The following is a 27,279-nucleotide window of genomic DNA, read 5'->3' as shown; positions in this document are numbered from 1 at the left end:
ATTTGTATATGGCTCTGGGTAGTATACTCATTTTAATGACGTTAATTCTTCCAACCCATGAACATGAATATCCTTCCACTTCCTTGCATCTTTTTCTAGTTCATTGAGTAGTGACTCATAATTTTCAGTATACAAGTTTTTCACTTCTTTGGTTAGGTTTATTCCTAGATATTTTATTGTGTTTGTAGCTATAGTAAAAGGGATTGATTTCTGGATTTCTTATTCTTCTTAGTGTTTGCATAGAGGAATGCCACTGACTTTTGAATGTTAATTTTGTTGCCTGACACCTTACTATATTGCCTCCTGATGATTTCTAAAAGCTTCCTGCTGGATTCCTTAGGCTTTTCTATGTATACTATCATGTCATATGCAAATAGGGAGAGTTTGACTTCTTTTCTTCCAATCTGTATGCCTTTAATTCCTTGCTTCTGCCTGATTGCTATGGCAAGAACTTCCAACACTATGTTGAATAGTAATGGTGATAGTGAGCAGCCCTGTCTAGTACCTGATCTGAGGGGATATGCTTCCAGTTTTTCATCATTGAGTATGACGTTGGCTATAGTTTTGCTATGTATAGACTCCACTATTTTCAGGAATTTTCCATCTATTCCCATTTTTTTGTAGCAATTTGATCATAAAGGGATGTTGTATTTTGTCAAAGGCTTCCTCTGTAATCTATTAATATAACCATATAGTTTTTGGTCTTGATCTTATTGATGTGGTGGATCACATTGAGGTATATATTAAACCAAACTTGCATCCCTGAGATAAACCTCACTTGGTCATGATTAACAATCTTTTAAATATACTGCTGTATCTGTCTAGAATTTTGTTCAGTATTTTCGCATCTATGTTCATCAGAAATATTGGTCTGTAGTTATCTTTTTTTGGTTGTGTCCCTGTCTGCTTTTGGTACCAGAGCAATATTGGCTTCATGGAATCTGGAAGGGAGTATTCCAGTGTCTTCAATCTTCTGGAAGACTTTTAAAAGTAGAGGTATTAGTTCTTCTTTTTTTTTTTTTTTATTTAAATTTTTAATTTAAGAAAGGATTAGTGAACAAAAGCATAAGGTAGGAGGGGTACAACTCCACACAATTCCCACCACCCAATCCCCATAACCCACCCTCTCCCATGATAGCCTTCCCATTCTCTAGCCCTCTGGGAGCATGGACCCAGGGTCGTTGAGGGTTGCAGAAGGTAGAGGGTCTGGCTTCTGTAATTGCTTCCCCGCTGAACATGGGCGTTGACTGGTCGGTCCATACTCCCAGTCTGCCTCTCTCTTTCCCTAGTAAGGTGTGTCTCTGGGGAAGCTGAGCTCCAGGACACATTGGTGGGGTCTTCAATCCAGGGAAGCCTAGCCAGCATCCTGGTGGCATCTGGAACCTGGTGATTGAAATGAGAGTTAACATACAAAGCCAAACAATTTGTTGAGCAAACATGGATCCCAAGATTGGAATAGTGGAGAGGAAGTGTTGGGGAGGTACTCACTGCAAACTCTAGTGTAATCCTGCTTTCAGGTATATATTTTGCAGTAGTTTATGGATACGTGTGCGCATACGCTCTCTCTCACAGAAACTGGTGTATGTCTAGGTTATGGGACTTTGTTAGAAAGTGAACTACCTGAGATGAAATTAGAGTGTACTATAAAAGGAAAGGTCTCACCCGAGTAATGAAGCTGAAGGGTTGTCATTCCACACGTGAAGTCTCTGGATACACTCTGAGGTGAAGCATGTTGAGATGGCAATCGTTGCTTTGGTTAGGTTGTGATCGGCGGATGCAATATTATTTGGTATGGATTGGGAGAAGCATACGGGAAAGTGAGCCCTATCCATGGGTGCCAGGACTGGGGGAAGTAGGGGCTCTATAGTGAAGATGTGAGGTTCCTGCTGTCTTAGGGTTCAAAAAGACAATCAATAGTTAATATTATCATCACATTATTTGTTAATTGGGTTAACTTTGAAAAGTCCCTTTGTTATGGTTTGCTGTACAGTACCCAGTATCTTGTATATAGCTGTGCTATTGGAAGCCTCCAATCTACTTGGTCTAGGCTTTTGAGAGAGTCCGCATATCAAATACGTAGCCTATCTATTAAAAAGATTCAGTTTGTCTCCTGAGAACCTTTGAGACATACAATTGATTTCCCCCTCTCATATTAATTAACTACTGATTTATATGTCTAAATTTTGCTAGGAGTGTACATAAACACCATTCCCATCACCAAAGGACCGTGACCCATCCCTCCCGCCCATTCCCACCCCCCACTGGCCCAGAAAGCTATATGTCTACCCCTCACCACTGGGTTTTTTCTTTGGTGCCCTACTTACAATTTGATCAGGTCCTGCTTTTAGTTTCCCTTTCAGATCTTCTAAGTCAGCTTCTGTTGATGAGTGGGATCATCCCATACTCATCTTTAACTTTCTGACTCAGTTCACTTAACATAATTCCTTCTAGCTCTGTCCAAGATGGGTCAGAGAAGGTGGGTTCATTGTTCTTGATAGCTGCATAGTATTCCATTGTGTATATATACCACAGCTTTCTCAGCCATTCATCTGTTGTTGGGCACCTGGGTTGCTTCCAGGTTTTAGCTATTATGAATTGTGCTGCTATGAACATAGGAGTACACACCTCTTTTTGGTTGGGTGTTATGGAGTCCTTGGGGTATAACCCCAGGAGAGGAATTATTGGGTCATATGGAAGGTCCATGTCTAGCCTTCTGAGGGTTTTCCAGACTGCTCTCCACAGAGGCTGTACCAATTTACATTCCCACCAGCAATGTAAAAGGGTTCCTCTGTCCCCACATCCTCTCCAGCATTTGTTGCTGCTGTCCTTTTTGATGTATGCCATTCTTACAGGAGTGAGGTGGTATCTTAGTGTTGTCTTAATTTGCATTTCTCTGACAATCAGTGACCTAGAGCAGTTTTTCATATGTTTGTTAGCCTTTTGGATCTCCTCTGTGGTGAGTGTTTTGTTCATTTCCTCTGCCCATTTTTGGATGGGGTCATTTGCTTTTTTGTGGCTAAGTTTGCTGAGCTCTTTATATATTTTGGTGATTAGTTTCTTGTCTGATGTCTGGCATGTGAAGATCTTCTCCCATTCTGTGAGGGGTCTCTCTGTTTGTTTAATTGTTTCTTTGGATGTGCAGAAGCTTTTCAATTTGATGTAGTCCCATTGGTTTGTTTCTACTTTGGTCTTCCTTGCAATTGGGTTTGATTCATCAAAGATATCCTTGAGGTGTAGATGGGAAAGTGTTTTACCAATGTTTTCCTCTAAGTATTTGATTGTTTCTGGTCTGACATCTAGGTCTTTGATCCATTTGGAGTTGATTTTTGTTTCTGGTGAGATAAAGTGGTTCAATTTCATTCTTCTGCATGTTTCAACCCAGTTTTCCCAGCACCATTTATTGAAGAGAGCCTCCTTCTTCCATTTAATCCTTTGGGCCCCCTTATCAAAGATTAGATGCCCATAGGTGTTGGGATTTACTTCTGGGCTTTCAATTCTGTTCCACTGGTCTGTGTGCCTATTTTTGTTCCAGTACCATGCTGTTTTGATGATGATGGCTTTATAATATAGTTTAAGGTCTGGGAGTGTGATGCCTCCATTTCTGTTTCTTTTCCTCAAGATGGTTTTGGCAATTCTAGGTGTTTTCAGGTTCCAGATAAATGATTGTAGTGTTCGTTCTATTCTCTTAAAGAAGCTTGGTGGAACTTTGATGGGTATTGCATTAAATTTGTATATGGCTCTGGGGAGAATGTTCATTTTGATGATATTTATTCTTCCAATCCATGAGCATGGGATATCTTTCCATTTCTTGGTATCAGTTTCTATCTCCTTGAGTAGCGACTCAAAGTTTTCAGCATACAAGTCTTTCACTTCTTTGGTCAACTTTATTCCTAGGTATTTGATTGATTTTGCTGAAACAGTGAATGGGAGTGATTTCTGGATGTCTTCTTCTTCAGATTTAGTGTTTGCATAAAGAAATGCCACTGATTTTTGTACATTGATTTTGTAGCCTGATACCTTGCTATATTGCCTAACAACTTCCAGTAATTTTCTACTGGATTCTTTAGGTCTTTCTATGTATACTATCATATCATCTGCAAATAGTGAGAGCTTGACTTCTTCCCTTCCAATCTGTATCCCTTTGATTTCTTTCTCTTGCCTGATTGCTATGGCAAGAACTTCCAATACTATGTTGAAGAGTAACGGTGACAGTGGGCAGCCCTGTCTAGTCCCTGATCTGAGGGGGAATGCTTTCAGTTTCTCTCCATTGAGTATGATGTTGGCTGTAGGTTTGCTATATATAGACTCCACTATCTTGAGGAATTTCCCATCTATTCCCATTTTTTGTAGAGTTTTGAGCATGAATGGGTGTTGGATTTTGTCAAAGGCTTTCTCTGCATCTATTGAGATAATCATGTGGTTTTTGGCTTTGCTTTTATTGATGTGATGAATGACATTGATTGATTTACGGATGTTGAACCAGCCTTGCATTCCTGGGATGAATCCCACTTGGTCATGATGAACAATCTTTTTGATGTGTTGCTGTATCCGGTTGGCCAAGATCTTGTTTAATATTTTGGCATCTATGTTCATCAGAGATATTGGTCTGTAGTTTTCCTTTTTTGTTCTGTCCCTATCAGCTTTTGGTATCAGGGTGATGTTGGCTTCATAAAAGGTGGAAGGGAGTATTCCTGTTTCTTCAATCTTATGGAATAGCTTAAGAAGTATGGGTATTAACTGTTTCCTGAAAGTTTTGTAGAATTCGTTTGTGAAGCCATCTGGTCCAGGACTTTTGTTGTTGGGGAGATTCTTAATAACGGTTTCAATTTCTTTGTCTGTGATTGGTGCATTTAGATTTTGTAGTTCTTCTTGGTTCAGTTTTGGAAGTGCATAGGTTTCTAGGAATTGTTCCATTTCTTCCAGATTCTCTAGCTTGGTGGCATATAGTTCTTTATAGAAGTTTCGCAGAATTCTCTGGATTTCTGTGGTGTCAGTTGTGATATCTCCTGTATCGTTGACAATTCTATTAATTTGAGTCTTCTCTCTTTTTTGTTTGGTGAGTCTGGCTAGGGGTTTGTCAATTTTGTTTAATCTTTCAAAGAACCAACATTTGGCTTCATTGATCTTTTGTATGGTTCTTTTATTTTCGATGTTGTTTATTTCTGCTCTAACTTTAGTGATTTCTGTCCTTCTGGTTGCTTTAGGGTTCCTTTGTTCCTCTTCCTCTAAGTCCTTGAGGTGTGTAGTAAGTTCGTTCATTTGGGCTTCTTCTTGGTGTTTAATATGTGATTGTATAGCTATAAGTTTCCCTCTCAGTACTGCTTTAGCTGTGTCCCAAATATTTTGATAGGTTGTGTCTTCATTTTCATTAGTTTCCAGGAACATTTGAATTTCCTGTTTGAGTGAGTGTCTGACCCAGTGGTTCTTAAGGAGCATGTTGTTTAGTTTCCAAATTCTATGTCTTTTAATAATTTTCTGTTTGTTGTTAAAAGTTAGTTTTACTCCACTGTGGTCTGAGAAGATACTTGGGATGATTTCAATGCTCTTGAATTTATTGATGCTGTCTTTGTGACCTAACATGTGGTCTATCCTTGAGTATGTGTTGTGTGGATTTGAAAAGAAGGTGTATTCCAGTTTTTTGGGGTGGAGGAGTCTGAAAATGTCCAAGAGGTCTAGTCTGTCAATCTCTTCATTCAATTCTCTTATATCTTTATTGGTTCTCTTCTTTGTTGATCTGTCTAAGTGTGAGAGTGGGGTATTGAAGTCTCCCACTATTATTGTATTACTATTGATGTATTTTTGAAATTCTTTCAATAGGTGTTTAATGTATTTAGATGGTCCCTCGTTGGGTGCATAGATGTTAATAATTGTTAAGTCTTCTTGGCTGATTGATCCTCTTATCATTATGTAATGTCCTTGCCTATCTTTTATTACTTTATTTAATTTAAAATCTATCGTGTCTGAGATGAGAATGGCTGTTCCTGCCCTTTTTTGTGGACCGTTAGCCTGTATGATAGTTTTCCATCCTTTCACTTTAAGTCTGTGTTTATCTTGTTGTGACAGATGGGATTCTTGCAAGCAGTATATGGTTGGGTTATGTTTTCTGATCCATCCCCCCACCCTGTGCCTTTTGATGGGTGAGTTTAAGCCATTGACATTTATTGATATTATGGATTTAATGTATTGTAGTGCCATTGTTCTAAAAAACAATTTGTTTGCTCTGATATATTACAAGTATTATAGTGATGTTCTTGTTTATAAGAGGTCTTTTAATACCTCTTTCAGGGCCGGCTTGGTGATAGTTGCCTCCTTTAACTGTTGTTTGTCTAAGAAGGTTTTGATCCCTCCATCTAGCTTGAATGAAAGTCTAGCAGGATATATAATCCTTGGTTGAAACCCTTTTTCATTCAGGGCTCGATAGATATCTTGCCACTCCCTTCTGGCTTTTAGAGTTTGAGTTGAAAAATCTGCAGAAAGTCTTATGGGTTTTCCCCTGTATGTGACTTTTTGTTTCTCTCTTGCAGCCTTTAGGATCCTTTCTTTATCCTTACTTCTTCTCATTGTGACTATGATGTGTCTTGGTGTTTTCAGGTCTGGGTTGATTCTGTTTGGTACTCTCTGGGCCTCTTGCACCTTGATATCCTTTCTGTTATTCAGGTCTGGGAAATTTTCTTGTATTATTTCCTCTAGGATGTTTGCTTCCCCTTCCTCTCTTTCTTCCTCTGGCAGGCCAATTATACGAATGTTACTTCTTTTGAGATCATCCCATATGTCTCTGTTGTTGTTTTCAGTGTCTCTCAATCTCTTTTTAAGCTCTTTCACCTCTTTCTTAGTTTTCTCTAACTCATCCTCTGTCTGACTAATTCTGTTTTCTGCTTCTGTTAGTCTGCTTTCCCTTGCCTCAGCTTCTTTCTTCATTACAGCTATTTCAGCTTTCAGTTCTCTAATTGTCTCAAGATAATCAGTATTTTCCTTGGGGGTCTCAACTGTTGTTTCCCTAATACTGCCATTTCTTTCCTCCAATGTTGTTTTCATTTCTGTGATTAATAAGTTTATTATTGCTTGCATACTTTTCTTATCTATGGTTACTTCTGACTGATTTGTGGTTTCTTCTGGGCTCTTGTCTTCATTCATTGGGGTAGCAGTTTTATTTGTTTTTAATCTACCCATTTTTTTTAATTTATGTGTTTCTCTCTTTTTTTTTTTTTTAATGTTCTGTTGTTCCTCAGTTGTTGTGTTTTGAGCACAAGTAACACTGTACTAAATACCTTTATGACAATTGCACTCACCAACCTCCGGAATAACCGTAGCAACTGAAGTAAGTATTGAAGGAGTTTAATCGTTACCAGTTAGCCAAACAATTTCTCCAGTCCGTGAAAAAATAGTAACCAAATCCCAGTGAAGAAAGAGAAAAGGAAGAGAGGATAGCAAGAATAGACAGTTATGCAAATTTACTATCCAGTGTATATTCTAAGGGTAACAAGAGTGTAAAGGGAACTAGAGCAGAGATACACACATAGAGAGTCCACTCTGGGTCAGATTTCTTCCCCAAAGTAATTCACAAATTCAGAAAGTCAAAGAAGAAAGAAGTGTATGACAAGATTAAAAAAAAAAAAAAAAGAGAGAGAGATTGAGAGAGATAAGAGAGAGAAAAGGGAGAAGATAGGAAGAAGAGTTGTAATTAAAGAGCAGTGCGAGGAACTTCCCAAATGTGTATCAGTGAATTAACAAAAAAAAAAAAAAAAAAAAAAAAAAAAAAAAAAAAACCCTGTTTGGTGGTATGGGGTATCCTGCTAGTAGCTGGTCCCAGGCACTGCTTATGGGGGGAGGGGGGGCGGCGGGAAGGATGTATGCTTGAAAATTAAAAGGAAGAAAAAAGAATTTTTTTCCCCTACTCTAATTCTTAACCCAAATTAAGTTATAGAAACATCCTTGGTATGACCGTTATGGCCCCTTATTGGATGGCCTGCTAAAGGCAGAAAATCCTATTGTTTACACGAGATGTGTCCGGAGCTCAAAGGCTGGCCGCTTCTGCTTCTCCGGGCGCCATCTTCCGGGAAACCCCGCCCTCCAGACTTTTTTAAAGGATTTCTCAAAAATGAAAACTAGCTCCAAGTCCTTTGATCCAATGAGAGCTATACTCAAGAAGTCTTTGGATCCACCCTCAGGGTCGCGGTGGACCCTGGCAACTCCCAAGAGGCAGCCCCCGAGCTAAAGTGCTCTCTCCGGGTCCTCTGCCCGCCGCGCTCTGCAACCGGCGGAGGAGCCGCCTTCCCGGGCGGGCGGAGGACAATGCCCGGCGCACTCGCCTTGCCTGGCGCCGCCTGGGAATTCTGGCGCCCCGCTAGTCCGTGTCACCTTTGCTCTAATTGTTAACCCAAATTAAACTGTAATAACTTCTTTGGTGCCCCCCCCCCCTTATTGACTGGCCTGCTAAAGGCAGAAAATCCTACCTTTGCCGACGATGCTATCAGAGCACTCGCTGTTAGCGACTTCTCAGGCCGTCGCCATATTACCTCCCCGAGGTATTAGTTCTTCTTTGAAGGTTTTGTAGAATTCATTTGTAAAACCATCTGGTCCTGGACTTTTATTCTTGGGAAGTTTTGTGATAACTGTTTCAATTTTGTTGGCTGTGATTGGCCTGTTGATGTTATCTAGTTACTTTTTATTTAATCTTGGAAGTTTGTAGATATCTAGGCAATCAATCGTCCATTTCTTCCAGGTTCTCTAGCTTGGTGGCATATAGTTGTTCATAGAAGCCTCGCAGGATATGTTGAATTTCTGCAATGTCTGTTGTGATATCTCCTCTTTCATTTACAGTCTGATTTATTTGGGTCTTCTCCCTTTTTTGTTTTGTGAGTCTGGCTAAAGGTTTGTTGATTTTGTTCACTCTTTTGAAGAACCAACATTTACTTTCATTGATCTTTTGTATGGTTTTCTTATTTTCAATGTTATTTATTTCTGCCCTAACTTTAGTGATTTCTGTCCTTCTGGTTGTTTTAGGGTTCCTTTGTTCTTCTTCTTCTAGGTCTTTAAGATGTGCAATCAGGCTGTTTATTTGTGCTCTTTCTTGTTTCCTAATGTGTGCTTGTATGGCTATGAGCTTCCTCTTCAGAACTGCCTTAGCTGTGTTGCAAATATTTTGATAGCTTGTGTCTTCATTTTCATTGAACTCTCGAAACCTTTTGATTTCATCCTTGATTTCCTCTTTGACCCAGTAGTTGTTAAGTAGTGCACTGTTTAGCTTCCATATTTTGGGACTATTACTAATCTTTTGTTGATTGTTAAGTGTTAGTTTAATTCCACTGTGGTCTGAGAAGATGCTTGGGATGATTTCAATGCTCTTGAATTGGCTGATGCTGTCTTTGTGGCCTAACATATGGTCTATCCTTGAGAATGACCCATGTGGACTTAAGTAGAATGTGTATTCCAGCTTCTTGGGATGAATGACTCTGAAAATGTTCTAGTTTATCTATCCCCTCATTTAGCTCCCTCATTTCTTTATTGATTTTCTGCCTGGATGATCTGTCAAGTTGAGAGAGTGGGGTGTTGAAGTCCCCTACTATGACTGTGCTGCTGTTAATATATTGCTGTAGCTCTTTGAGTAGATGTTTGATGTATTTAGGTGGCTTCTCATTAGGTGCATAGATGTTAATAGTTATTAAGTCCTCTTGATTGACTGATTCTCTGAGGATTAATTAATGTCCATCCCTATCTTTTTAAATTTTATTTATTTTAAAATCTATCATTTCCTGAGTCTGACATCTAATATGCAGTTGTACCCAAGTTATTGTCTGGGGAGATGGTGTCATAGTTGGAAAAAGGACTAGAAAGCTGGATCAGGGAAGAGAGTATCTCCCAAATATGGGGAAAGTGTATAAATATTAATGACTTTAAACCCTATCGATTTGATCTGGGGCCGATATTCAGCACAGGAATATTCAGCCTGTGTAACCTCTGCATCCCGGTAGGTTTGAGTTTGTATTCTGTGGTCATGGCTAGGAACATTCCAGGCTGCACTTATTTTAGGACCTATCTTCCTCAGGTGGTAGGTAGAGTATGTTGTCTAGGCTTCCTTCGGAGAATGGAACAGTCCTTACTACTGTTGATTCACATTGAGGGCCAGGTCCTGTAGAGACCCACTAGAGGGTCCATTATGTTGATCCTGATGGAGATGACCAGTGACAGTGTCGAGAGGGATCTGTTAGAGGTCTAGGCCCATCATGTCTGTGTGGGAATCCCAGGACTCCCTGACTAGGGCCCTGGATGTTGGGATGGCCTAGTAGTGACCAGGCCTGAGGAAGAGGGGCTGTAAAAGAGACAGCCGTTGGCTATTATTTCTTTTTTTTATTATTATTTAAGAAAGGATTAATTAACAAAACCATAGGACCCAGGGTCATTGTGGGTTGTAGAAGGTGGAAGGTCTGGCTTCTGTAATTGCTTCCCCGCTTCTTCTTCTAGCGTTTGCCCTTCTTCCGTAGCCAGTCAACAACGTCAGGTTGAGCCTGATGTAAAGTTTCGAGACCTCCTTTGAATCTGGAGAGGTGGCAGGCGTTGACTATGTGGGTCATAGTCTGTCTGGAGCTGCAGGGGCAGTTCAGGTCGTCTCTGGCTCCCCAGCGATGGAACATAGCGGCGCACTGGCCATGGCCTGTTCTATAGCGATTGAGGAGGGCCCAATCATAATGTGCTGGGTCAAAGCCGGGTTGACGCTTGCAGGGGTCTGTGATGAGGTGTTTGTTCTTTACCTCAGCTGACTGCCAACTCTGTTTCCAAGAGTCTGGAACAGAGAAGTTCAGTGTAGGCGTAGGGGACCAGATTGGGTGACGAGACGTCAAGCGTTGGACAGGGTGGGCAAAGATATCCGCGTATATTGGCAGGTCCGGTCGAGCGTAGACGTGGGAAATGAACTTAGATGATGCCACATCCTGACGAATATCTGGTGGGGTGATGTTGCTAAGAACTGGCAGCCATGGAACCGGGGTGGAACGGATGGTTCCAGAAATGATCCTCATGGAGGAATATAATTTGGAATCGACCAAGTGGACATGGGGGCTACGGAACCATCCTGGGGCACAGTATTCTGCAGTGGAATAGCATAATGCCAGAGAGGATGATCGTAGTATGGAAGCGCTTGCGCCCCATGAGGAGCTGGCCAGTCTTGCAATGATGTTATTCCTCGTGCCCACCTTTGCTGCAGTTTTTATGAGATGTTTGTGAAATGACAGAGTGCGATCGAGAGTAACGCCAAGATAGACTGGCTGGGCTTCATGCCGGATTCAATTCCAACTTAATGTTGAGGGGCTGTCCTTTGCCAAACGCATTCTTATTGGTCAATACAGCATCAGGCAGATGTTATCTGCCTACAAGAAACACATATAGCAGTCAATGAAGCTGCTCGATTCACCATCAGTGGATTCGATTTAATATGCTATAATCTCCATCCTAAACACGGCCGAGCCATTTACGCCAAATCGTGTCTTGTGGATGTTTACCATACGGCCTCTTCGACCTTCTATGACTCCATTACTATTGGAACTATTCAGCTCGTCAACGTATATAAGCCTCCCAGTGCCTCATGGGATAATGAGGTCCTGCCTAGCCCGAATCACCCAGCCGTTTACGTTGGAGACTTTAATAGTCATCACCAAGACTGGGGATATTCCTCCACTCATGCTGACGGCTCTATCTTAGCCGACTGGGCTTCAGCGAATGACCTCTCCCTATTATACGATCCCAAACAGCCAGGCTCTTTTCACAGTGCTAGATGGAGTAAAGACTCGTCACCCGACCTGTGCTGGATTAGCACAGTCAACGGCCAAGCCTTTCCCGCTACAAGACAAGTTCTCAAGATCTTCCCGCACAGTCATCACCGCCCAGCTATCATCCACATTGGTCTCCAGCTCCCCCTGATTCTGTGCTCGAAGTAACTAAGATGGAATTTTTGGAAAGCAAACTGGCGTCTGTTCAGTGATCTTACCAACAAATCTATTCCTGCAATTCCAATTAACTCTATCCCCTCTAAAGATTCCTACAGGCGCTTCCGCCAAGCCATCTTCAAAGCAGCTTCCCAAGCCATTCCTCGTGGGAGACATGCTAACTATACGCCTTGTCTTGATGCTAAATGCGAGCAACTACTAAAGCAGTATGATGAGTCGGGAGACCCAGATGTGGCTGACCATCTCATTGCCTCCCTGGATGCAGCACGCCAAGCCCACTGGCAACAACTCACGGAAAGTCTGAACTTCACCCACTCAAGTAGAAAGGCCTGGAAGCTTCTTCACAGACTGGGTGCCTGTAGCCAACCCCCTCCTTTCTCCCATCCTCCCGTATCTCCAAACTCAGTGGCCAGTCACCTAACTCAAGTTGGACGTGCTAAGATCGACCCAGTCTGGAAAAGAGAAATTTCCCACGAGTGGTCATCCCACTTCCGGTTATCTTGTCCATCTCCCAAACTCTTTCCCTTTACACTGTCTGAACTGGAAGACGCTTTGAAGAGGGTTAAACCGGGAACAGCTGCTGGCTATGATAACATCACCCCAGAACTCATTCTTAACCTGGGTCCCGCGGCAAAGAAGTGGCTTGCTTCCTTCCTGTCCCACATCTTGGAATCTGAGTCTATGCCCAAAGTTTGGCGTCGTGCGAAGATAATAGCGGTTTTGAAACCAAAGAAAGACCCAACACTGGCCGCCAGCTATAGACCAATTTCTCTCCTTTCCATGTGTTACAAACTCCTTGAGAGGCTGCTTCTGTCACGTATTTCTCATCTTACAGAGAAATTCCTATCACCCGCCCAAGCTGGTTTCTGCCCAGGAAGATCTACCTGCGAACAAGCCCTGGCCCTCTCAACTTACATTGAAAATGGATTCCAGAAGAATTTAAAGATGGGTGCTGTCTTTGTTGATCTCACAGCAGCCTATGACACGGTCTGGCACCATGGTCTCCTAGTCAAGATCTCAAGATGCCTGCCTCCATGGGTGGCCAACACTATATCGATTCTTCTCCAAAACAGAAGATTCCAGGTGCATCTGGGTGACAAGTCTAGCAGATGGAGACTTGTCTCAAGTGGCCTCCCCCAGGGCTCTGTTCTGGCTCCTACGCTATTTAATATTTACATCAATGACCTCCCAGAAACTTCTTCAAGGAAGTTCATCTACTCCGATGACATCTGCTATGCAACTCAGACATCAAAGTTCGACATCCTTGAGGAAACACTCATGAAAGACATGTCTCTGATATCTGATTACTGTAAAAAATGGTGACTAATCCCTAGCACTGCAAAAACGGTATCATCTGTTTTCCATCTACACCATGCCTCGGCCTCGCATGAGCTTAATGTGCAGCTTGGCGATACGAGAATCCGGCATGAAGCCCAGCTTCCCCGCTGAACATGGGCATTGACTGTTCGGTCCATACTCCCAGTCTGCCTCTCTCTTTCCCTAGTACGGTGGGTCTCTGGGGAAGCTGAGCTCCAGGACACATTGGTGGGGTCTTCAGTCCAGGGAAGCTTGGCCAGCATCCTGATGACATCTGGAACCTGGTGACTGAAAAGAGAGTTAACATACAAAACCAAACAAATTGTTGAGCAATCATGGACCCAAAGCTTGGAATAGTATATTATTTCTATAACTATCAATATTTATATATTGGCCCTCTTTTTCTGTGGTCCTGCTTTCTCTAAGTCAAACCCACCTATCGCTACTTCCAAATGTCCTTCCTTTTTTTTTTTTTTTTTGCCTTCAAGGTTATTGCTAAGATTTGGTGCCAGCACTGCAAATCCACTGCTCCTGGAGGCTATTTTTTCCCCCCATTTTTGTTGCTCTTGTTGTCATTATTGTTATTGTTGTTATTAATGCTGTTGTTGTTGGGTAGGACAGAGAGAAATGGAGAGAGGAAGGGAAGACAGAGAGGAGGAGAGAAAGATAGACACCTGCAGACCTACTTTACCACCTGTGAAGCAACTCCCCTGCAGACGGAGAGCTGGGGGCTCAAAGTGGGATCCTTCTGCTGGTCCTTGCACTTTGTGCCACCTGCTTTTAACCCGCTGCGCTACCGCCCGACCCCCATGTCCTTCCTTCTTACAGGTGAAGTTGAGGTGACATTAGTATGTCAGACTCAGCCCCACTCTGAATCACCTGACTCAGAGCCCCAGGGTCTTCATGAGAGTCGACGCTCAGCTCACCTAACACAGGCTGCATTTTTTATGAGGAATTTAATATTGACATAAAATTGCAAGATAACAGGGTGACAATTCCACACCATTCCCATAACCAGAGTTCTGTGTCCCCATCCCCTCCACTGGAAACTACAGTGGTTCTCCCAAGATCACAGATGTGTATTGGATATTATTTCTATCACTATGTGTGTATATAATAATAAATATATATAAATTATATATATAATATATATTTTCTTTTATAAAATTTTACTTATAACAATGGAGATTGGGATTTATTTGAAGTCTAGGCCCATCTTGTCTGTTTGGGAATCTCAGGACTCCCCAAATAGGGCCCTAGCTGATGGGGTAAATCCCTCTCTCAATTGTTACCAGTCATCTATATCAGGAACAACACAATAGACCCCTCTGCGGGTCCCCGTAGGACCTTGCCCTCAACTAGGCTCAACAGTGGTAGAGAATGTTCCATCTTTCGAAGGGAGAATGGACAACATACTCTATGCTACACCTGAGGAAGATGGGTCCTGATATTATGGCAGCTTGGAACGTTCCTACTCATGGCCACAGAGTGTGAGCTCAGATCTACAGGGATGCAGAGGTCACATAGGCTCCTAAGCTAAATATGGGCCCCAGATCACATCAAATTGATGGGGTTTACAGTCAACAATAATTATACACCTTTCCCATATTAGGTGTTGGGGATTTGTTAGGAAGTGAACCACCTGAAATGGAATTAGAGAATCCTATGAAAAAGGAAAGGTCTCACCTGAGTAATGAGGCTTAAAGGTTGACATTCCATGCCTTACATCTCTGGACACAGTCTGAAGTGAAGCATGCTGAGGTGGCACTCATTACATTGATTAAGTTGGGATCAGTGGATGCAGTATCATTTGGTGTGAATTGAGAGAAGCATGCAGGTAAGTGAGCCCCATCCTAGAGGTAAATCATGAATTTCCCCCCTCCCCAGTAAACTGGCTACAAGGAGACAGCCCTTTCAGCTATCATAATAAACATTATCAAAGAGAGAAGATGTTGTTGGATATTGGCACATTGGTGGTGTGAATGGTGTAATATTTTGAAGAGATGTGAAATAGGAACTCTAAAATATACATCTTTTTTTTTTTCCAGAGAGGTAGTTAGTGATCCACAGGGTATTCACCAAGTTCTGGGCACTGTTTCATCTTGCACCAGGACCCCCATGTTCTCTGCTGCCCCCTCCCCTTCCTTCCCCAGAGTCCTTTGCTCAGATCCAATGCACCATGCCTAGTCCACATTTCACTCTGTGTTCTTCCTTCCTGTTCCTATTTATTGAGTCTTGCCAATAAATTAGATCATTTGGTATTTTTCCTTCTCTTTTTGGCTGATCTCACTTAACACGATGTCTTCAAGCTCCCTCTAAGACGACACAAAGAAGCTCATTTTAAGAGCTGAGTAGTATCCCACTGGACATACAGACTGCAGCCTTTGTAGCCGCTCATCTGATGTGCTGATTAGTTCCTCTTTAGTTGTCATTTAATTAGGCAATAGCACATTAAATCATCCAGTCATGGAGCCTAAATATGCATAGTTATTTTAAAATTTATTTTATTTTTAATTTAAAAAGTTTTTTTTAACCAGTGCAATGCTCAGATCTGACTTATGGTGATGTGGGGACTGAACCTGGGACCTGAGAGCCTCAGGTACGAGAGTCTGCTTGCTTAACCATTATGCTGTCTCTCCCACCATGTATAGTTATTATCAAAACAATAAAGAAGCATGAGTTTGGAAAGAGAGATCAAGATGGAATCATAGTAGCAACTTGGTGGCTGAAGGGTGGGAAGAAATAAGGCAGGACAAAATAATAAACAGGAACAAAAAGTAGGAATAGAGCAGATGAGAATAGGGATCTTGGGGCAGAAAGAAGCTAGGAAGGAAGACTACTGCATGCATGTTCCTAGGGGCCCATGATTTTCATAGGGTTTTTTTTTTCTTTTAAGTTTTTAAAATATGTATTTATTTTCCCTTTTGTTTCCCTTGTTTTTTTTATTGTTGTTTTAGTTATTATTGTTGTTGTTATTGATGTCATCATTGTTGGATAGGACAGAGAGAAATGGAGAGAGGAGGGGAAGACAGAGAGGGGGAGAGAAAGACAGACACCTGCAGACCTGCTTCACCGCTTGTGAAGCGGCTCCCCTGCAGGTAGGGAGCCGGGGACTTGAACGGGGATCTTTAAGCCGGTCCTTGTCCTTTGCGCCATGTGTGTTTAACCCACTGTGCTACCGCCCGGCTCCTGATCTTCATAGTTTTTGCTTGACTTTGATAGCTAACATGGAGGTCAACAAATATATTGTCTGGGAAGATGGTGTCAGAGTTGAGAATAGTTTTTAAAAGTTGGATCAGGGAGGCTGGGCAGTGGCACAATGGGTTAAGCACACATGGCATAAAGCACAGGGGCCATCATAAGAATCTGGGTTCGAGCCCCCAGCTCCCCACCTGCAGGGGAGTCACTTCACAGGCGGTGAAGCAGGTCTGCAGGTGCCTATCTTTCTCTCCCCACCTCTGTTTTCCCCTCCTCTCTCCATTTCTCTCTGTCTCATCCAACAATGACAGCAATAATAACAATAACAATGATAAACAACAAGGGCAACAAAAGGTAAAAACTGGCCTCCAGGAGCAGTGGATTCCTAGTGCAGGCACCAAGTCCCAGTCATAACCCTGGAGGCAAAAAAAAAAAAAAAAAAAAAAAAAGTCGGATCAGAGCAGAGAGCAGCTCCCAAACTTCAAGTAAATAAAATGAAGTTAACCCATCAACCTGACCCAGGACCCGTGTCAGAGATAGAGACACGTGCAGTTTCATCATTCAAGAATCTTCCGCCTTCAGGAGGGGACCTAGGGCTTGAACCCGTGTCCCCGTGCACTGCAATGTGCGCTCTACCAGGTGCCGCATCGCCTGGCCCCAAAGGTTTCCTCAGGATGAAGGTCTGATTCCCTTTTTGGGCACCAAGCCCTCAGTCTCTGCCTGGCCAGGTGAGCCGCCCCGCCCACACCTGCTGCAGGTGGGGGTTCTCCTGCCCAGGCCGGAGGGTCTGCTCCAGGGCAGCGGCAGGCAGGTACAGCAGGAGGGCGGCCCCCAGCAAGGCGGCCAGGCCCAGCCCCCTGCGGGTCCAGAGCCCCAGCAGTGCTGAAGGCAGCCTGTGCACTAAGGGCTGGTCCACGGCCAGGTGGTTGGCAGCGCTTACAGCTGGTGCTGGGGGCTCCGTCTGCAGGGCTCCGGCCAGGGGATAGCCTGCATTGGGGAAGGGGCATTCCGGTGGGCCACAGCAGTGCACAACTCAACTCAGCCATTCAACACCATGTCTGAACTAACAGATGTTGCTGAGGAATTATTCTGATGCAGTCTCTGCCCCCAGGTTTTACCACGCCCCGCGAAATCCCAGCAGTGCCCCCTTCAACCAATCCTGGCCCCACATGTCACCCCTGGTTGTCGCCCAATAAAAAGCCCCCTCACCCCCCCTTCTATGGGCTCTCAGCTCCCCCTCTCTCAGATCTCGTCCCCTTCTCTCGCCCCGTGGTCAGGTAGTGGGGACCCGTTGTCGCTGACTCCACGTGGCCTGAGCCACCCCCCCCATCCTAGAATAAAGATTTGTGTACCCCTTTGCTCTGGACGTCCACTCTCCTCTCCGCGGTGCAGCCCGACACCTGACCGCTACAACAAACAGAACTCTCTTTTTTGAAAGATCAATCTTTTATTTTAGAGGGAGACAGAAAAATTGAGAGGAGAGCAGGAGAGGGAGGAACAGCTGGAATCCCGTTTCTCCATTCACGAGGCTTCCTCCCTGTAGGCGAGGACCCGGGGCTTGAACCCGTGTCCCCGTGCACAGCAATGCGCGCTCTAGCCGGTGCCCACCACGGCTCCACAGGATCCTCCGGCTGGAAGCCCGGCTCGCTCTCTGGGCACCAGTCCTCAGTCCCCCGCGGCTCAGCCCGCGGCCTCACTGCGCGTCTCCCTCCAGAGCTGCGGGCTGGCGGGCGCGGAGCAGCAGGTAGAGCAGCAGGGCGGCCCCCAGCAGCACGGCCAGACCCCGCCGCCCGCGGGTGCCCAGCGCCTCCGCCCAGAGCCGCAGCAGCGCGGAGGGCAGCCGGCGCGCCCAGGGCGGGTCCATGGCGGCGGCCAGGTGGTCGGCCAGCGCCCGCAGCCGCTCCTCGGGGGGGGCTCGGTCCCGCAGGGTGCCGGCCAGGCGGTAGCCCGCGTTGGAGAGGGGCGCGCCCCCGTGCTCCCGCAGCACCGCGCCCACCTGCGCCAGCAGCTCGCCCACCTGCGCGCGGCGCACGGGCTCGGGGGCGCGGTTGTCCAGGCCGCACACGCGGCCCCCGCAGGCCGCCACCAGCTCCCGCAGCGCGCGGTTGTCGCAGCCCCGCACGTAGTCGCGCAGGCTGCCGCCGCCCAGGTCCTCGGCGCGGGTGAAGACCACGACGGTGCGGTCCAGCGCGCCCGGCCCGAACAGCGCCTGTAGCGCCCGCACGGCGCGCTCGTCCTGCGCAGTGAAGCGGCCGAGCTGCGTGACCAGCAGCAGCGCGTGCGGTCCGGGCGCCGACAGCAGGTAGCAGCGCGCGCGCTCCGTGCGGCCCGGCTCTGCGCGCGGGGCCCCGGGGCCCAGCAGGTCCGGCGTGTCCAGCACGTCCAGGGCCCGCCCGGCCCAGCTGCCCGAGGCCACGCCGCAGGTGCGGGTCACCGGGACGGGGCTCAGCCGCGACGTGAAGGCCGGGCGGCCCAGCAGGCTGTTCCCGGTGGCGCTCTTGCCCGCGCCTGTCCTGCCCACCAGGATGAGCCGCAGAGGGGGCCCCTGGGGCCACAGGGAGGCGTCCTCAGAGCCTGCGGACAGGACAGGGGCGGGGGTCAGGGCAGGCGCTCTGCAAAGGCACAGGGACCCCCCAGAGACACCCCCAACTCAACGCCAGGCTCCTATGGCCACAGGGAGGCGTCCTCAGACCTTGTGGACAGGGATGGGGCGTTGCGGGGCTCAGGGCGGGCGCTATGCCCTCAGGCACCGGGACCCCCAGAGACACCCCCAACTCCCGGGCTCCTGAGGGTACAGGGAGGGGTCTGCAGACCCTGCGGGACAGGGGTGGGGGACTCAGGGCAGCCTGCAGGGGATTATTGGCCTGGGCCCTCCTCTCTCTCCCTCCCTCGGTTACCCAACAGCCTGGGATCCCATGGGCACAGGGAGGATGTCCTCAGACCCAGGGGGACAGGGGCAGGGGGCACAGGGCAGCCTGCAGGGGGCTGGACCCTCCTCTCTCTCTCTGTGCGTCTCTGTCTCTGTCTCTCCCGCTCTTCCTCCTTCGGCTCCCCCAACAGCCTGGACTCCTGTGGCCATGGTGCAGCCTCCAGGGCAGCCTCTTGGCTCACACAGGGGTAAGATTCCTCATCTCGCCATGACAGGTAGGCACAGCACTGTCTGCAGCCCAGGCCCCTCCCCACCATCAGGCACCAGGACCCGAAGCCCCTCCCCACCCCTGGGCTGCTGCAGCCTCAGTGGGGCCTCCTGGGACCCTGTGGGGACAGGGGTGGGGGCCTCAGAGGACCCCGGGGGGGCTGCTGGCCTGGATGTCTTCTCAGCTGGGGAGGACTGCGCTTTTATTTCACCATTTCTTCCTCAATATTATTTTCTATGTTTTTAGAAGCAGAGAGAAACAGTTATGTGAGAGGGAGAGAGACAGAGAGACACCTGCAGCCCTGCTTCACCACTCCTGAAGCTTCCCCCCATGCAGGTGGGGACCAGGGGTTTGAACCCGGGCCCTTGAGCTCTGTAGCAGGTGACCCTGCCCTGTGTGCAGCACCTGTGCTGTTCACACTAGACCTTCCCCAGGTGTGTGTGTGTGTGTGTGTGTGTGTGTGTGTGTGTGTGTGTGTCTCCTTTCCTCTTCGGCCTCCCCCCCTGCACCTGCTCCCACAGCTGGGCAGGATTCTCCAGAGGCTCCATTTACAGACCCACCCAGGGCAGCTGCTTTGCCTCAGGTGTCGGAGCCCCAGCTGAGCCCCAGGTGAGGGTGGGCGGGCAGGGTCAGGACAGGTGTGGGGCCCAGACTCCTGGTCAGACCACAGCCCCCACCTGCCAGCTGGGCACCCTGCTGCCTGCCGCATCTCTGCGCTGTAGAAAGGGGCAAAGAGGGGCTTCTCGGAGCCTCTGGGAGGTTGGTGAGGCCGCCTCTCCTTTTTGCTCTGCCCTCTCTCCTCCCCTCCCCTCCCCTGTCCTCTCCTGTCCTCTCCTCTCCTCCCCTCTCCTCTCCTCCCCTCTCCTCCCCTCTCCTCTCCTCCCCTCCCTTCCCCTCTCCTCCCTTCCCCTCTCCTCCCCTTCCTTCTCCTCTCCTCCCCTCCCCACCTCTCCCCCCCCTTCTCCTCCCCTCCCCTCCCCTCCCTTCTCCTCTCCTCTCCTCTCCTCTCCTCTCCTCTCCTTTCCTCTCCTCTCCTCTCTCTTTTCCTCTCCTCTCCTCTCCTCTCCTCTCCTCTCCTCTCCTCTCTCCTCCTCTCCCCTCCCCTCCTCCCCTCTCTTCCTCTCTCCTCTCCCCTCCTCGCCTCTCCCCTCCCCTCCCCCCTCTTCCCTCCTCTCCTCTCCCTGCTGCCTGATAGGACAGGTGTTTGCAATCACCCTCCTGTTTTGTAACCAGCTCTGTCTGGAGGCCACGCTCCCCCCAGAACAGGCTTTGACCCTCCGCAGGCTCTGGTGCTGATCAGCCTGGCCTGAGGACCCTCATCACAGACTCGGGGTCCCTGAGCTCACAGCTGGGCAGGGGGACGTGGGGCTGGAATGCAGAGCTCAGGGCTCTTGCTGACTCAGCCCAGGGCCAGGCCTTTGCATCTTGTTCAGTCTGGAGGAGCCTCCGGTTCCTCACGCCCAGGGCTCCCGGGGGACAGGTGCCTGTGGCAGGTGTCCCTGTTCTCACCATAGGCACTTTCTTCATCTCCTGCCACCTTCTTGTCCTCCATGCTTCTCCGGAAGGTTCCAGAAACGCTGTTGTCATTCGTCCATCGGTCCATCCACCTGTCCATGAAGGACGTCCCCCTGCAGTGGCCAAGCACAGAGGGCGAATCACAGGGAGAGTCCTCTGAGCACCCGGCTCCTGTGAGGAACGTGGGAAAGGTCTGGCCTGTAAGGCAGCTGGCCGCTGCGTTTTGTTTTCAGAGGCTCCTGATGCACAAAGCAGAGGGCGGACTGTGACCCTTCCTCTATGCCTGTAGGAAGGTCCAGGATCAGCTGCCCAGGCGAGTCTGTGCTCGGGACAGCAGCTGGAGAACCGTGACTGAAGGGCCCTCCTCAGGGTGTTAGGTCTGAGAAAGAGAGAGGAAGAAAATTGAAAATAAACAAATAAATAAGTAAATAAATAAATGGGGCTGGGTGCGGGAAGCTGCCCCCTCAGGGACCTCAGTTTTGAGGAACTTGTGTAAAAACTCCATTTGCCATAAGCCTGCCTGACAGGTACACAGGCAAGGCCACCCCTCACTCACTTCCTGGAAATGTTTACTTAACCTCTGCAGCTGCATTTCTTCCTAGGACAGCTCCACCATTGGCAGGACAAGGTATGACCATAGATGGTTAGGTAACCATAGCAACCCCGCTTATGCAAGCCCCTCCTTAACCTTAGAGCCATCCTTAAATACATGTGGAAAATATTCAATAAACGAGACTTGATCAGACTCCTGTCTTGTCTCCATTTCTTGCGTCTCTTGTCCTACCCCATCCCCACTCCCCCTCCTAGGGTCTCCGTTTGACGCCGCTGCGGGCCGGGGCAGCTGGGTGGTGGTACACCAGTTAAGAGCATATATCATGGAGCACAAGGACCCAGGTTTCCAGCCCCTGGTCCCCACCTGCAGGGGGAAAGTTTTGCGAGGGGTGAAGCAGGGCTGCAGGTGTCTATCTCTCTTCCTCCCTGTCTCTTCCTTTCTCTTGATTTCTGGGTGTCTCTATCCAATAAATGAATAGAGATAATAAAATTAAAAAATAAATAGATTTTTAAAAAATCGGCATATCTCTCAAGCAGATTGGGAAACTTCTGACTCTGCTCTCACTGAACCAATTAATTTGACTTTTCTGTAGTGTCTGTGTCGGGAGAGACTGGGGCACAGCCCTGTAGCCACAGATGTGTGTTACCCCCAAATCTTGAATTCTCAATCTAAGATCTCCTCCAGTACTGGATTTTATGCAGTGAAGTTCTCTGGTCATGTCTGCTCCTCAGGGCTCAGCTCTCCTCAGCTGCTCCCCCAGGGTGTTGAGGACCCTCCTCCCCCACCTGAGCCTTCACTCCATCCCTAGTGACCCCGGTCTGGTCTGCCATCCCCCTCTCCTCCCTCTCCCCCTCTCTCCCTCTCGCTGCCCTGCTCACTGCAGTGTCTGCCCTCCCACTGGCCGCTCACCTGAGTGAAAAGTAAAGGGAGAGGTGGCTGAAGGCCTGTCTCAGGTCAAAGGACTCAGCGCAGGTGTGCTGGTCCAGGTGCTGGCCACTCACGTCCCTGTGCCCCGTCCCCTGAAGCCTCCCTCAAGCCTGTGCTAGGTGCTCCCCCAGAACTCACCTGGCCAGTGACTGTGTGTGTCATAACCTGCAAACCCCCACAATTCCCAGCAGAGCAGGGATGAAGAAGAAGCCAGGAGATTCAGAGAAAAGAGCAAGAATCTGGCTGACATCCCTGTCAGAGGTAGGGGCTCTGCGGAGAGCAGACTTCTCAAGGAGTCAATGGGACTTTCCACAAAGGTTTCCATCAGTATTGAAATTATTTTAGATTAGATTTTTAAAGGGGAGACAAGATCCAGATGAAATCTGGGTCTGACATGTGACTCAGTGATGGAGGTAGGTAGGACTCGTAGAATCCTATATTTTAAGTACCATGAGATTTCACTATACATCTGTTCAGGGCTGCCAAATTTCTGTTTGTTTTTTTTTTTAAAAATAGAATTGCCTGTGTATCCTTGTAAACATGCACATTCTTAGTTGCCTTACGAGTGTTCAATACAACTTACAGTAAATGTTCCATGAGTGAGAAATCATTTATATGATGGGAACACTGTACTTGGAGGGCTGGGTGGTGGCTGGTTGAGTGCACAGGTTACAGAGCACAAGGACCTGGGTTTGAATGTCTGCTCCCCACCTGTAGGGGGAAAGCTTCACAAGTGGTGAAGCAATGTTGCAGGTGTCTCTCTGTTTCTCTTCCTCTCTGTCTCCCCCTACCTTCTCAATTTCTGGCTGCCTCTACCCAATAAATAAAGATAATAGTAAAAAAAAAAAGAGAATTTACTTGGATAATGTCTTTGATGAACAAGAATGCAGATAAATATATTTTTCCATTTAACCTTTTAATATTTCAAAAGTATCAAATCTTATGATCTTTAAAAAATAATGAACCATCCTGACAGATTCTAAGGGAAGAAACAGGTGACCCTGGTGTGGTCAGTTTACAAGGTGGTGAGGGAAAACCAGGTGTTCACGGGAGCCCTTTCTTGGCACAAGATACGGCCCACCCAGTGAGTCAAAGCAAAGGGCCGGCCAAGCTGGGTGGGGCCATGGAGGGGAGTAGGTGCCACACACACTGTTCTTTCTCACAGTGTGCGACTGACTTGCTCTCAGCTTTGACTGGGCCCATCAGAATATCCCATCTCATCCCACACCTTCTTCCTATTCTATCCTATTCTATCCTATTCTATCCTATTCTATCCTATTTTATCCTATCCTATCCTATCCTATCCTATCCTATCCTATCCTATCCTATCCTATCCTATCCTATCCTATCCTATCCTTTCTTCATTTCTTTCTTTTCACAGACATTGAATGAGAAAAATTTAATGAATCCAGACAATGACAAATTCTAAAAGTGAAAAATTTCAGTGTGCAGAACAAGCCAATCAGAAAGTGAAACCAAACCAACAAAAACCTAAAAGAAAACTTCAAGGCCGAATAATGATTGAGGAGAAGCCTACAGATTAAAAAGTACTGAAGAATCCAACTGAATATTGACATGTTGGTTTCGTCTCTTTCTTTCTTTCTTTCTTTCTTTCTTTCTTTCTTTCTTTCTTTTTCTTTTCCTCCAGGATTATCTCTCGGGCTCAGTGCTGGCACTATGAAACTACTACTCCTGGAGGACTTTCCCCCACTTTTATTTTCATTTTATTTGATGGGACAGAGATAAATTGAGAGGGAGGGGAGGTAGAGAGAAAGACAAACACCTGCAGACCTGCTTCACCATTTGTGAAGCTTCCCTCCATGTAGGTGGAGAGGTGGAGGCTCGAACCAGGATCCTTGTGCAGGTCCTTGCACTTAGTGCTATGTGTGAACACCCGCCCCCCCAAAAAAATGTAGGTTTCTTATTGAATTATTATTTAATCACCATGAGGCAAATATGAGATAATTAATGAATGTGGATTCTGACTAGGTATTAAATATTAAGAAACATTATACAATGTCAGTTTTTACCTTTAAAGCTATATATAAATATTTGGGGTTTCTTTAAAAAAAGGTTCTTATCATTTAGGTGTGTGTCTTTAAGCAGTTGAGACAGAAGTAACGGAATATCTGGAATTACTAGGAAAAGACAGAGACAGGCTGGGGGTGTGGATCCACCTGCCAACACCCATGTCCAGCAGAAAAGCAATGACAGAAGCCAGAACTGCCACCTTCTGCTCCCCATAGAGAATTTGGGTCCAGACTCCCAGAGGGGGAGACATGTTGGGGGAAGATGCCCAGAGGGCTCTGAACTCCCAACTCCATCAGGACCCGGAGAAAGAAGAGGAAAAAGGGAGGGACATTTGGATGTGGGTGTAGGTGTAGGTGTCACTTGGAAAGGAAGAGAAGGTGGGACTTCAGGAAACAAAGGGGGGACATATAGACAGACAGTTGTAGAACTAATAGTCAACCCCTATCTGCAACCTTGGGAGAACTGCTGTAGCTTCCAGTGGAGGAACTGGGGATCCAGAACTCTGGTGGTGGGAATAGTGTGGAATTATACCCCTGCTATCCTGTCATTTTTTAAATAGTGTGAAATTATACCCCTGTTATCCTGTCATTTTTTTAGTCAACATTAAAATCACTAACAATAAAAGAATATCGGACATGGGTGGCTAGCACAGACTCTCTTGTCTGAGGTTCCAAAATCCCAGGTTCAATCCCTTGTACCACCATAAGCTAGAGCTGATCAGTGCTCTGGTAAATATATATATATATATAATAAAATAAAAATATTAAAAAATGAATATCTGGAATTTACTTCAAAATAATACAGGACTGTGTGAGAAACGCAATCCCAGTATTAGATTTGAAGAGCATTTGACAAATATCACATACTGAAATACTCTCTTCCTTGGCCGACTGTGCAGTGGGCAAAGTCGATTGCCTTCGGATGTCTCTGTGACTAGAGAGGCTTTTCCCTGCTCTGCTCCTCCTGGACACAGGGGCATGGGAGGAGGGAGGAGGCTGGGTCTACTCCTCAGCAAGAGGAGTGTCCCCCAGGCCGCCTGCCTGTGTGAGTCTGGGAGCAGCCTGAAGACTCTGGGAGCTTGGTGGAGAGGGCCTGGGCCTTACTCACCGCACAGGGTCTGAGGCTGGTGGAATGCAGGTGCAAGGGAAGCAGACGCTCTGGGTGGGGCCCGTTCCTGGGCCAGGTGGCAATTCCCTCTCCCCTGCCCCTCCCCTGTGTGGCTCCCTCTGTCTGGACAGGCTCTGAGCTGCTTGGAGAAGAAGCCCAAGGCTCAGAGGCTCCCCTGGGCTAGAGTGCAGCAGCCTGTGCTCTCAGCTCACAGAGGAAGTAGAGCTGCTCAGCTCAGCTCAGGAAGCCCAGGAAGGAGGAAGGGCCCAGCCTGGGCTTAAAGGCACAGAGACCTCCTCCTGGCCTGTGGCTGCCTTCTGCTGGGACTCAGGGGCTAAGCCTCCTGGCCCTAGCAAATACCATTTTGTTTAATACTGATTCACTTAATTCCCATTCCTGGGTTACTGCTGGGGCTTGATGTCTACATGGTAGCTCTACTACTATGCATGACCATTTTCCCCTTTTCCTTGGTAGAAAGTAATAAGCAAGGGAGTCCGGCAGTAGCACAGCGGGTTAAGCGCACATGGCACGAAGCTCAAGGACTGGCTTAAGGATCCCGGTTCGAGTCCCAGGCTCCCCACCTGTATGGGGGTTGCTTCACAGGTGGTGAAGCAGGTCTGCAGATGTCTGTCTTTCTCTCCCCCTCTCTGTCTTCCCCTCCTCTCTCCATTTCTCTCTGTCCTATCTAACAATGGCGACATCAATAACAACAACAATAATAATTACAACAATAAAACAACAAGGGCAACAAAAGGGAATAAAGAAAGAAAGAGAGAAAGAAAGAAAGAAAGAAAGAAAGAAAGAAAGAAAGAAAGAAAGATGCAGTTCCGGTCCTGGAACATGATGACGAGGAGGGGGTGAGAGTGTTCTGTGAAGAACTGAGAAATGTTACACATGTTCCAGCTACTGTATTTTACTGTTGACTGTAAACCTTTAATCAAAAATGAAATGAAAAAAAGCAAGAGACAGAGATGGAGAAGGGGCCAGGCGGTGGCGCAGCTGGTTGAGCGTACACATTACAGTGCACAAGGACCCAGGTTTGAGCCCCTGATCCCTGCTTGCAGGGGAAAGCTTCACAAGTGGTAAAACAGGGCTGCAGGTGTCTCTCTGTCTCTTTCCTTATCTTCCCTTCCCCTCTCAACTTCCTTCGTCTCTATCCACTAATAAGTAAATGAATAAATAGCAAGAGATATGGAGGAGAGACAGAGATACCTGCACCACTCAGAAACATTTCTTTCTGTCAACAGACAACAATGAGATGCCACTTCACCCCTGTGAGAATGTCCCACATCATAAACAACAGCAGCAGCAAATGCTGGAGAGGTTGTGGGGACAAAGGAACCCTCCTACACTGCTGGTGGCAATGTAAATTGGTCCAACTTCTGTGGAGAACAGTCTGGAGAAACTCTCAGAAGGCTAGAAATGGACCTACCCTATGATCCTGAAATTCCTATCCTGGGAGTATATTCTAAGGAACCCAACATATCCATCAAAAATATCTGTGTACACATATGTTCTTAGCAGCACAATTAAAAAAATTATTTATTGAGGAATT

General features: G+C 46.8%; 1 protein-coding gene and 1 long non-coding RNA gene across 3 annotated transcripts in view; one reads left to right on the top strand and one right to left on the bottom strand.

Annotated features, from left to right (window-relative positions):
* LOC132539958 (uncharacterized) overlaps nt 1-27,279 on the top strand; it is a 417,285-nt gene that overhangs the window by 325,788 nt on the left and 64,218 nt on the right. The window lies entirely within an intron of this gene.
* LOC103125070 (GTPase IMAP family member 1) lies at nt 17,880-25,926 on the bottom strand. Of its 2 annotated transcripts, none has more exons than XM_060196806.1 (3): nt 25,725-25,926; nt 21,101-21,485; nt 17,880-19,028 (listed from the first exon to the last, which is right to left on the bottom strand). In XM_060196806.1, exons 2-3 carry the CDS (start codon nt 21,204-21,206, stop codon nt 18,148-18,150), a joined length of 987 nt encoding a protein of 328 aa, XP_060052789.1. In that variant the 5' UTR covers nt 21,207-21,485; nt 25,725-25,926; the 3' UTR covers nt 17,880-18,147. The 2 variants fall into 2 exon arrangements, with proteins under 2 accessions (XP_060052789.1, XP_007535901.3); XM_007535839.3 differs by having other exon boundaries at nt 21,101-21,389.

This window comes from Erinaceus europaeus, chromosome 8, assembly GCF_950295315.1.
Source record: "Erinaceus europaeus chromosome 8, mEriEur2.1, whole genome shotgun sequence".
Lineage (NCBI taxonomy): Eukaryota > Metazoa > Chordata > Mammalia > Eulipotyphla > Erinaceidae > Erinaceus > Erinaceus europaeus.
Note: the sequence above shows the minus strand (reverse complement) of the source record. Positions and strands in the feature narration are given on the sequence as shown.